Source organism: Eleutherodactylus coqui, chromosome 7, assembly GCF_035609145.1.
Source record: "Eleutherodactylus coqui strain aEleCoq1 chromosome 7, aEleCoq1.hap1, whole genome shotgun sequence".
Taxonomy (NCBI): Eukaryota; Metazoa; Chordata; class Amphibia; order Anura; family Eleutherodactylidae; genus Eleutherodactylus; species Eleutherodactylus coqui.
This window is the reverse complement of record NC_089843.1, coordinates 134409413-134421657: the sequence shown is the minus strand read 5'-3', so window position 1 is coordinate 134421657 and position 12245 is coordinate 134409413. Positions and strand designations below refer to the sequence as shown.

The window sequence follows — 12245 nt, the reverse complement described above, 5'->3', positions numbered from 1 at the left end:
GTCCTATTTGTTTTGTTATATGTGTTGTTGAGTCGCATTATTTTAAACTATTAATAAAAGCTATACTTTAATAGGGTCAATACAGTGATTAGATTTTGCCTTTTTGTTGAACCCCCTGCCTCAGTGATTTGAGCAAATTTGGAGCGATAATCGTTGTGTCTAAATAGGCCTTTAAAATCCACAGTGCAAAATATGCTGCTGATTTTTGGTGTGCATCCACACTAAAATCTATGTATAAATGCACCCATAAAATGTAAAAATGCCCCACTAGAGATCCTCCATATGTAGTATTAATGCCCCCCTGAAGCGTCTCCTTATATAGCAATGAGAGAGCGCTGTTATTACTGGGCCTATTGAGATGGAGCACTATTACTATAGGGATCACCAGGATAATGGAGGTATAATAGCGATAAGCTATATTCCCTGCCATGCCCCTTTAGCACACACCCTTTTTGGTAGGGGTGCTCTGCAGCCTTGGTGATCCTTGTGCCCCAGCCCCCATGATTGGGTTTACTCATCCCATTACCACATTTTGTGGTGCATTCCATTCATCAACTACAGTACATTATATATCTGATAATGAACGAAATCACCATGGCAGTTCGGCAGCAGGGTCAGAATATAATGCCATTTAGTACATTATATAAGTTAGCATTGCATGTGAGTTTGTATGTGAGGCAGTTACACAGACCGATTATTGTAGACATTGCATATGCAACAGTGAAGAAAGTGTAAGTGATTCAAAGTGGAAACTGGCCATGACACAACCGAGTCAGAAGAAACTTAGTGTCCCAAACACAAATCAAGTCTTACTGGTCATAAGCATCAGGCAGCTGCCGGCTAAGTGATAAATGATCATTTCTGATGTTTCCTTCATTTTTTCTACTATATATCATAGGCCAAGTTCCATCCTGCTAATAAATGAAAGAGTAGTTAAGCACATTTTCTGCCCAAGTTGGTTTAATAAGTTGTTGCTAAGACTGAAACTGGGAGTGGTAGCTCAGACCTCTGTGGTTCACCAATATGTTACTAGCAATGGTTATGGTTGCATCATATTTTCTGTAGGTAGATCATGAAGTCTACATGAACGCAGAAGATGTAGCATAAGTAGTATTATTTGGTGTAATTCAATCTGTTATTAGGTTTATCTATATCCACACATGACATTCTTATAATTAATAACATATATGAAAATACTGGATAGCTTTAATCAGTGCTTCTTTACCGGGTGCAAATTGGGAGGATAGAATAATACCTCTGCAGCGCCACCTATTGGAAGGCAGCATTCCTGCAAGTCAATGTTATACTCCTTAGACAAGCCTAATAAGAATGACTGAGCAATGAAAACCAAATCAGAATCCATACACAGACAGCTGTTTCTGTTTTGACCCTCATCAGTTAGCAGTAGGTTTCTGACTCTGCTAATGAGAGGACTGTAAATGTGAGACGGGAAGGGTATTGTTTCTCCTTAAGGAGAGCATCTAGTAGGTGAGTGAAGAGACTTCTAAGGCCATTCACGCTCCTCTGGAAAAAATGCAAATGGGGAAGATGGAACAAAATATCTGCAGTGCCACCTATTGGAAGGCAGTATTCCTGCAAGTCAATGTTAGACTCTTTAGACAAACTTTATAATAATGAATGGGAATTAAAAACAAAGCCAGTATACCGTACACAGGCAGCTGTTTCAGGGTTTTCCATTCTCAGTCATTGTTATGTGGTTTGTCTAAAGAGTCTAACATTGACTAGCAGGAATGCTGCTTTCCAATAGGTGGCGCTGCAGAGGTATTGTTCAATCTTCCTTATTTGCATATTTCCCAGAGGAGTATGAATGGCCTTATAAGTCTCCTCACTCACATTCTTGATGCTCTCCTTTAGGAGAAACAATACCCTTCCTGACCCACGTCTTTGCCAAGTGGAACAGACATGTTTAATTTTCAGTTCAGGGTTATGTTAGGTCTTATGTATCCAAGGATGAGGCCATGTGCACAGAGACTACACAATGCCACTCAGTGTCCCTGCAGATGTGTGACACATGCTGTGTACCGCTGTAGGCTGTCTCTGTAAGGAACCGTATTCTAGGCAAGTCAATGGAAGAATATCTCCATATTATGGCATGCAACAGAACAAGACACACAGAGCTAAAGTTTGGGCACACAGATTTCTATTGGTGCCATATTATGCATCTGTTCAACATGGAGCCATCATACATTTTGGAGCCTGAGCGGGTTCAAAGGCAGGCAAGTAAAGTGATACCCAGAGAGGTTATCAAAGTTGGGGTGATTTAGTTTATAAAAAGGCGACCGAGAGGTTACCTGGTTAATATGTATAACCAGAGGCTAAATGATCGCGATCACAGGTGATACGGCTGGGCCTTGAGGATAAGCTGAGATCCCCAGATGACTGTCACTTTTCAACTGGATCTTTGACCTCAGCACATGGATCCAGGTGAAACCAAGGGGGATACAGAGAGCAATCGGCTCCCTGCCTAGACACTTACATTGGCCAGAACTTGGGAGCTGTCAGTCTTCTGGCTGGCTTCAACATAGCAATGACTTCACTGCAATCCACTGCTTGCGACAAGCTCTGGGCATAGTAAGATGGAAACAGTTAGGTGAGTTTTTTTGTTTTTCTTTTAATTGGCACAAGGGGGGCACTATTATTGTATAGGGGCACAAAGCAGGAACTATTAGTATATAAGATTCAATGGATACACTATTACTGTATGAGGGCACTATTACTATATGAGGCATTTTTATTGTATTAGGCACTATTAGTGTATGAGGGCACAACGAGGGCACTATTGCTGTATTGGAGTACAGTGGAGGCACTGTTAGTATATGGGAGCACAATGTGAGCATTGTTACTATATGGGGGCGTAAAGGCAGCACTATTTATTTATGTGGGCACCATTATTGCATGGGACACTTTTAGTATGTAGGGCAGAATAGGGGCACTAATAGTATATGTGGGCATAATGGGAGCACTATTACTGTATGGAAGTTACAGTGTGAGTACTATTACTGCATGGGGACTCAGCATAGATCTCATACTGTGCGGGAGTACAAAATGGAAACTATTACTGTATGGGCACTCTTACTCTGTGGAGGCACAAAAGAGTACTCCTACCACGTGAGGCACTATTGATGGAGTGTTTGTATTAAAGAGCTGTGATTGGCTGGCGCTCGATCCAATCACAGCTCTTACTTGCTGGAGGCAGGGGAAATCAAAGCCCCGTTTACCAGAGAGAGATGACAGCAGGGAGGATTGCAGAGCAGCCTGCTGCACCACAGGGGAGACCATCACTGGGGACACAGACGTTGGCTGTGAGGTGAGTATACAGCCACCCCCCACCCCCCAAAAAACATAAGATACTGTGCCACTTTTGGGGCAAAATTAAATATAAGACAGTCTGTGTTAAATTCTGCATAGATGTCATGTGGCTGAAAGACGTTAACATAGCAGTTTGGGCCAGACGGAGAAGAAAAATAAAAGTGAAAGACTTGAATGAGAAATCACATCACATGTGGGGCACAGGTTTTGTACTATAATTAATGTCTGTAAACTAGATATTTACAATATGTATATACAGGGACCAGTGCATCCAAGCAACAAGCAGGGGGATTGGGAAAGTCCAAAATATGCCCTAGGGCACATCTGAATCTAGTTATGCCCCTGTATATAGCTATATGAAGGGACAGAGTAACAAGGGGGCATCCTCTAAATCTAACAGAAAGAAGGTTTCTACACCAACGTAGGAGGGGGTTCTTTACTAGAGATCTATAAGACTATGTAAACCTGAGAAAGTGAACTCACTACCAGATATCATAAGGGGCCTGGACGGCTTTCCGAAGTATAATATTAGAGGTTATGGTTACTAGATTACTGGAGATGGGTCATTGATCCAGGGAATTATTCTGATCTCCAGATTTGTTATTGGGAAGGAATTTTCTTCCTAAAATGAGGTAATTTAGTTTCTACATCATTGGATTTTTGCCATCATTTGGATCAACATTGCAGGATAATAGGCTGAACTGGATAGTTTATGTTGTTTTTAAGACTACAAATTATGTAACTATCTATTAATATGTTAGCAATCTCCATAACAAAAAATATACACTTTTTACTTGTAAAACACATTAGAATGTTCCTGTCGGCTCCTATAACTTGTTACAAATTTACTGTTTTAATTAATTTTATCTTTCAAAACTGGGAGAATTACCCACTGAATGACATCATCATCCCTGTAAGGAAACAATATCATCGGTAACATATGGTGCCTTCCAGCAGTCAAGGAGTTAACATAGAGTACGGAACTGGAGGGTTGTCCTTAGGTCGCTGAGAGTCTGCTCCCCTTGCACTCTACCTCACTCCTTCTCTTCTGTACCATGGCTTCTGACATAGTCCTTCTTGCTGCTGTCTCTGTGCTATCTGCCTGCCAACAAGGTAAGTTCTCGACTCTACCTGTGAAGTCATGAACTACCCTGAAGTTTGCCAGTGCCATCTCCGCATGTACAGGTAGTTGGTGAAGGGAGCAGATTCTTCATATATCTCTGCACATGAATGTAGTAGTGAAGAACTGACGCCAGCAGGTCACAAAGGTTCTAGAGCAGATGTGCTGATGAAAAGTAGATAATTGATTCTGCTGGCTCTTCTTTCTGCATTGTAAGCTTTTACTAACCATCAACACAGTGTCTGGTAATTCCCTTTTTATCCAGGTGGACTGGTATTTGATAAATGGAATAAACGGACATCCTGTAGATGATGGGTATCTGTTCACCATTGGGACTTATTCAGATTGGAAGGAAATGACCCCACCATTATATATTAATACTGTATATGGTATGGATGTAATATGGATTCAGGTTGAAATATGGCATCAAAGGCTATTAAAATATACCCAAAAAAATGTTTTAATGGTTCGGAATAGGGAGAAATATGGTTTCTTACAATGTTGTCGAACTGCTTTATGATGTATTGGAAAAAGATAAGTGCTATGGGTGCAAGAAAATGGCGATTATTTAAGCTGGAACGACTTTAGCCATGACTGCCATCCCAAGAGGAGCTTTTGAATCTTTTTGCAGTTGCCTAAATATGAGCTCATTCACACTAGCACCGGCCTACACTGCCTTTTTCCATTGTTCAGCTCTTTTCAAAGTGCCAAACAATGGCAAAAGCTGAAGTGCCGGTTGTGGCTCACGCTGGACCGGAATGACGCCAAGTGGGACACATTGACTATAATGGGTTCTATTCTGTGCAGTTATGTATTCTGGCATTTTTATGGACAAAATAGCACTACATGCAGAGCTATTTTGTCTTCGATTTTTGTGCTAGTCAGTGATGGAGGCTCTGAGCGGAACCTCCAACGCCAAAGTGAACACAACTTAATCTGTGTGTCTGTGGCCACCTTTTTTTGTACATAGTGGGTAGATAAACTACAGTACTATCTGTTCTTCTGAGGTTGCTCTCTTCGTAACACTCCGTACCATGCATGTCACATGTTTTATTTTTCTAAGGCCCCCGGCACACTAGTGTATTTGGGACTGTATTCTGTGTTAATCCACAGACAGCATATGGCTCCATTATAGGCCTATGAGGACGGGCACACTGACTTTTTTTATGCAGACCAATGGTCTGTATGAAAAAACTAATTGCATGTCCTATTCTTGTCTGTATCATGGATGACAAATAGGACATATTAATGCATGTCAATCTGCTGCCTGTCCGTAATTGGGACAGCACACGGACACATGTCCATGTGCTGTCCGATGTGAGTTTCTCCCGAGACTCTCAGGCACAACTCACACACATGGGAAGTATACCAGAGGCCTAAAGTAAAGTCCGTTTACTGATGGAACATTCTGAAGTGCCTGACACAGTAAGGACTTGTTCACATCATGTCTTTACATCCTGTTGTCTGTTTCATTTATTTTAGTTGGATCCCTTAACAGATCTGTTGGTTTTCAATGGAGCTTTGGTCATGTTTCAAAGTGTCCATTGTCTCCATCTGTCAAGTTTTTTGTCAGGATCGATTTTATTTTCTGCCTTTATGAAGAACCGGACCCAAAAAGTTTTTTTAGGCCCCCTTCACATAGGTGACAAGGTTGCCTGATTTTGTCGCGTTGCGACAATGCTACAAATTGCATGTATGTGAAGTCCATGCTTTCCTATGGATTAATTCACACACACGATGTTTTGTAGCATGCGACATCCAGATACAAAAACCTTGCGGGTCCGGCGACATGCCCGCGACTCGTGAGGTTTTGTAGCCCATGTTTCCCTGTGGAGCCTTCCTCTCTGTTACATCGCATCGTACGGAAAACGCGATTTTCGTGCGGTGTGATGCAACTTTGACGGTCTACTGTCAAAGCCATAACCTAAGCCCTAACTGCAGGAAAAAACAAACAAACCAGTAAACATCACCTTGGAGGCACTGTCAGCCCGGCCGCATCTTCTTCCCGGGTCTCCGGCACAGTTTCTCTTTATCTCTTCTGGCCGGGGATTGAAAAATCCCCGCCTCCTGGAATCACTGCCTCTGATTGGCTGACACCTAGCCAATTACAGCCAGTGCTCGATGAACCAATTACAGCCATTCATCGAGCACTGGCTGAAAGGTCCACTTTCAGGAACTCCATTGCAGATCTGGTCCAAAATCTCAGATTAAATAATGTAGCATGCTGCACTATTTTGTCTGGTAAAATACCAGTTGACATGATGGAAAATTGACAGTCCCCATTATGGTCAATAGGATCCAACAGGCGCTGTATGTGTCAGGCGGTTCTGAGATTTTCGTTGTTTGACTCCTATGATGGTAGCCAAACAACAGTATCAACAGGTGCAGATGTGAACTGAGACCTAGGTCTCCTTCACACGGCCATAGGTGCTTCTTCGTGCGCCCGCCGGCACCGTAAAAATGTCTGAACGGGTGCACAAATCTAACGTTTCTGTGCCTGTTTAGATGGCACAGGCCCCGATGCATATACATCGAGGCTGCAATGCCGTTGGACCTCCCCCTCTTACCCCCTCGCCGGCTCACCTCCTCTCTCTTGCCGCCCTGCTGTTTGCAATGGGATGGGGCAGGTGCAGAGCTAAGCTCCTGCCCCTTGTCTGCAGCCAGCAATAGGAGCTCTGCCCCTGTTCCACCCCCTCTAATTGCAAACAGCCGGAAGGGAGGAGAGAGGAGGAGAGAAGAGAGACGGAGTTTAGCAGTCACACTGCTAAACTCCCTCCCACTTCCCTTCTCTGCCCGCTGTCCCATAGGAGCCCATGCAGCAGCCGACGTATTCCGGCCCAAAAGATAGTTCCAGGACTATCTTTGCAGGCCAGCGTGAAAGCACTTGGCGCTATATTGGCCCAGCTGGGCGCTTTCACGCTGCGGGAATACGGCCATGTGTTCTGATGCATTGGAATCCAGTGCATCAGATTGTAGCGTATATCAGCTGGCCGTGAAAGCGGCGGCCGATATACGCTCGTATGAAAGAGGCCTCAAACTACAATTTAACAATTAACACCTTTAAGAAAGCAAAGCAGCACAAATGGATGCATTGGAAACCGGGACACATGGTTGAAAACAAATATAAAAGATCCATCAAAAAACGAACTGTTGTTCCTAAAAAGCTTCCTGTTTCCCATAAAAAATGTCAGTTTAAAAAAAACAAACAAAAAAAAACAAACTAAGAAGCATTGGTCACACTTTTTTTACGCTATCTTCCATGAGCTTATGTCCTCAGTAGGAAAATGCATTGTGTAAATATACTGATAATGTACCTCTACTTAAAGGGATTTCCAGGACTAAACTCTTGATGACCTATCCTCATTAATAGTTGATCAGTGGGAGTCTGCTGCTCGGTATCGACGTCGATCCACTGATTCAGCTTCAGTTACTAGCTGGCATGATGCCATACATGGAATAGCGGCTGTGTGTAGTATAGCAGCTCAATCCCATTCATGTGAAGGGATTGTACCTTAGACACTATAGATAAACTGTTGTCAAAGATCACAGCTCCCATCTAATGCAGATGAGCTAAAAAGCAGTCGAGCAGCTTAATATAAAACACTAGTCTAAGTCATAAATTCCTCCTCGTTATTCCTCTACAGAAACATTTCGAGAGAAAACAAGATTCTCTGCGAGGAAATTCTTACGCTTCATATCTCATGCCTGTGCCAGGATCATTCTTGTAGCTCGAGCCCTTGAATCGTGCCTCATATTAGTGTGTCAGAGACGGAACACAGGGTGAGGCTTCATTAGTCTACCACAGCTGCAGAGATTGAAACAGCAAAACTGAACCCCACCCAAATCCACAAGTGATCCATAATTGCTGGAAATTCCGTATAACCACTTGTACGTTATAAAATAAATGCCGGCATAAAAACAAATTTTGTGTTTCCAAGCCTAAATGGATATATACATTATTCAGAGTACGGTCCTATCACAGAATGTGGGCTGCATCAATATCGTGGCGCAACGGCCCCAACACAGAAAGGATCCAGACTGGCATCATGGCTTCACCCGGTCCATGTGAGAGTGGAGCTGGCACATGTGCGCTGTCATTCCTCCGATAGGGTTGTCAGTTATTCTTCTTTTGGGGGAGTTCTGGTCTTGTCATTATCTCTCTGGTGTCACCCTACATTTAAATAAGTCTCTGGTGTCCTAACTTGTTTTTGAGGAGTTGCATCTACTTCCTGTACAGTTTTGGCTATTACTGTTAACCCCTTAAGGACATGGCCTATTTTGGGCTTAAGGACGCAATGATTTTTGGCGGATTTTCATCTCCATTTTTCAAAAGCCATAACTTTTGTATTTTTCCGTTGACGCGGCCGTATAAGGGCTTGTTTTTTGCGTGGCGAATTGTGTTTCTTATTGGTGCCAATTTTGGGTACATTGACTATATTGTAAAACTTTTATTGTTTTTTTTTTATGATAGCAGGGAGAGAAGACACATCAATTCTGCCATAGATTGTTGTTTTTATAGCGTTCGGCCGCCTGCAGACGGCCAGGTCGGATCCGGCTGCGAGAATTCTCGCAGCGGGACCCGACCCGAGCGTCTGCAGAGAGCAGCGTGTCACTCACCAGCTCCCGCAGCCCCTGGCTCTTTCATGTGCCGGCTGCCGGCGCATGCGCAGAGCGGGGCCAGCGGCCGGTGAGTGATTTGTTTGCCACGAGAGATTTCGCGCAAGCAAATCGCGGCTGTCTGCATAGGATTGCGTTTGTTAACGCAATCCTATGGCAGCTTCCAGGGGTGGAAATTCCGCGGGAAATCCCGCCACGGAATTTCCGCCCGTCTGCAGGCGGCCTTAATCATTCAGCATAAATGATACAATGACACTTCTGCGGGTCGGTACGAGTACAATACCAAAATTCTTCTTTTAGGTTTTTCCACTTTTCTGCAATAAAACCCCTTTTATTTTAATCTTTTTTTTCTAAATTGATGCATTCAAAATGCTGTAACTTTTATTATTTTTTCATGGACGGAGCTCTGTGAGGGCTTACATTTTGCGAGACGAGCTGTAGTTTTTGTTGGTACCATTTTGGAGTACATATGGCTTTTTTGATCACTTTTATTGCGTTTTTTTGGAAGGTAAAATGCTAAAAATTTGCATTTTGCCTCAGTATTTTACTGGGGTTTTTTTTTACGATTTTTGCCGTGTAGGATAAAAAGCATGTTCCACTTATTGTACACATTGTTATCGACATGACACGACAATACCAAATATGTATTTTTTTTTTCATGTTTTTATGCTAATATGAAAAAAAGCACAAAAAGGGGAATTTTATACATTTTTCTTTTTTGTACATTATTTTTATCTTTTTTTTACACCATTTGTGTCCCTGTGGGGGACTTAGAGCATAGCACCGATGATCACAATGATAAGGCATTGCAGGACTTCTCTCCTGCAATGCCTTATCGCTTGTTATAGTGATCATAGGTAGTTCTAATACAGGTTACCATGGCAACCAGCCGGGCTCTCTGCGATTACATCACGAGAGCCCAATGACATCACGCTCCCTCTGTGAACCCTTCCCATGCTGCGATCTACATAAATCACAGCAGGGAAGGAGTTAACAGTGGGGGTCACATCTCCGATGCACCCCCGCTGTTACAGTGGGAGGCCAGCTATCAGTGAAAGCTGGCTCCCGCTGCAGGATAGCGTGAGATCTCTTATGATCTTGTGCTATCCACGTGACGTAAAGATACATCCAGTAGCGAGAAGTACCCCGTTGCCATGACGTACCCTTAGGTCATGTGGAGGGAAGGGGTTAAACATCTCTTGATGTGGGCCTGCCCTTATTAGGGTGATTGCCTCGCTTAAGGGCTCCTGTCCACGGGCGTTTTCTGCATTGCCTTCTCTGCGGCAATAATCCAGCCGCGGTGAACGTAGCGAACCCTTTCTGTAGCGTTGCCATGGAAAGTGCCGCCCCCCTGTCCACAAGTGCAGAATCATAGCGATTCTCTGCTTGCGGACGGCAAATCGCACCATGCTGTGAATTGCTGTGATTGTCCGCGGTGAGCTTATCTGTTAGATAGGCTCACCATGGAGATCCGTCAGCTGGCTCCTGCTCCCAGGCGGCGGCTCACGTGATGGAGATCTACCACAGGATGTCGCAATGCCCATGGACAGGCACCTTTAGACCAGGGTTTTTCTCTATTAGAACTTTAGAGTAAGATTTCCATTTTCCCCTATGTTCACTTCCAATATTGGTATTTTGGTTTAGTATTTCCATCTTTTGGAAGGATTATTACATATTTTCCGAACAAAGTGTTTGTGTGATCCAGCTTGGATGTAACAGGTCCCAACTAGCAGCTGTCAGTCTGCCAAGATGTGGTGAAGTTTACTGTAGGTCAAAATTACTTTCAAAATGACTCTTAAAAACAGATTTGATCTCCTTTCCAAACAGAACTATATATAGCTAAGTGAGTGTGCGAGCTGCATTCTAAGTGTGCTGTTTTCTAAGTGTGTGACTTGAGATTGGTGGAAATGCTGAGTGCATCTTTCCCTATTTTCTTTATATTTGTGTCTTATATCAAGTCATATTTATTTATCTTATACATTATAGATATATAGTTTTTTTTCCTAGAGGTTAAATACATTGTGCTGAGAGGGTATATTGGAGGGTTAATTATAAAACTTTGTATTATTTAAAAGCACATATAGTCTGCTTGTGGGTTTCAATCTCCATTGCTTTACACAGGTGAATAATTAACGGTGGGGTTACCCAATCGGCGTATGATACATTGCATCTGTGGAATTTCCTGTGTCCTTTCCAAACAGAGAAGGTGGGGGAGGTTTACAGATAAGAGCTATATAAAGCAAACATAAGTGACTGTGCGAGCCTGAGTGTGTGTGTTGCATTCCAAGTATTAGGTCGGTTACCCATGTCTGCCACCCTCTTGCTAGAGGCAGACGCAGGCATCACTCTGCTTCTCCTGTATAAATGGACTCTTTGCTTCTACTTTCTATCAGCACTGTAGGAGTTAACCCTGCTTGGTGTTCTCAGCCCAGCTGCAAGGTAAATAGCTATTACCTGCCTATTTAGCTGAGCAGGGGATCCCTCTCTCTTTGCCTGAGTGTTGTTGTGTGTTTGTCTCAGACATCCAGCATACATAGATCACCTGTCTCTGACTTTTTGTCTACTTTATACTGTATTTTTGCTTCCTTCCTGACTTTGCATCAGATCCTGTTTATGTGTTTGTCTCTGTTATCCAGGATAGCTTTCCTATCTCTGGCTTCACTGTCTGCCCTTTATTCTGTACTTGTATCTGTATCATAGGTCGCCTGTCTGAGACTTTATTGTCTGCTTTATCCTGTATGATTGCTGGCACAGGGGGTCCACACTAGCTGTCTGTAAAACCAAGTATGCTGTTTCTTAAGTGTGTGACTTGAGATTAGTGATTTTAAATTCAGAGACTTTGGAAGAGTCACTTATATTTATTTATTGCTTATCTATTTTAATTTTCAAATATGTTACAAACTAGTCCCATCACATGCAGAATATGTTAAATGATTAATGTGCATACAATATGCCAAAACCTGTGTAGAATGGAAAAATGAAAACAAAAGGCATATAAATAATAAATGTTTTCATTGTCAAGAATAACAGCGACACACGAAAAGGAAAGCTGCCGAAATAGGATTTCAAACAAATATTCATTTCATGCGAAAGACAGATCAAGAAACACTGAAGACTTGAATTTAATCAATTACACTGAACAATTAATTTACAATCATGTTGTACAAGCAGAGTACAT

At 42.7% G+C, this 12245-nt stretch overlaps 1 protein-coding gene across 1 annotated transcript in view; it reads left to right on the top strand.

Annotated features, from left to right (window-relative positions):
- Window positions 1-4351: 4351 nt before the first annotated feature.
- MGST2 (microsomal glutathione S-transferase 2) overlaps window positions 4352-12245 on the top strand; it is a 34500-nt gene continuing 26606 nt past the window's right edge. The window contains exon 1 of the mRNA XM_066573730.1: window positions 4352-4443. Within this exon, the coding sequence (XP_066429827.1) occupies window positions 4386-4443 (58 nt within the window). The 5' untranslated portion in view covers window positions 4352-4385. The remainder of the gene's footprint in view (window positions 4444-12245) is intronic.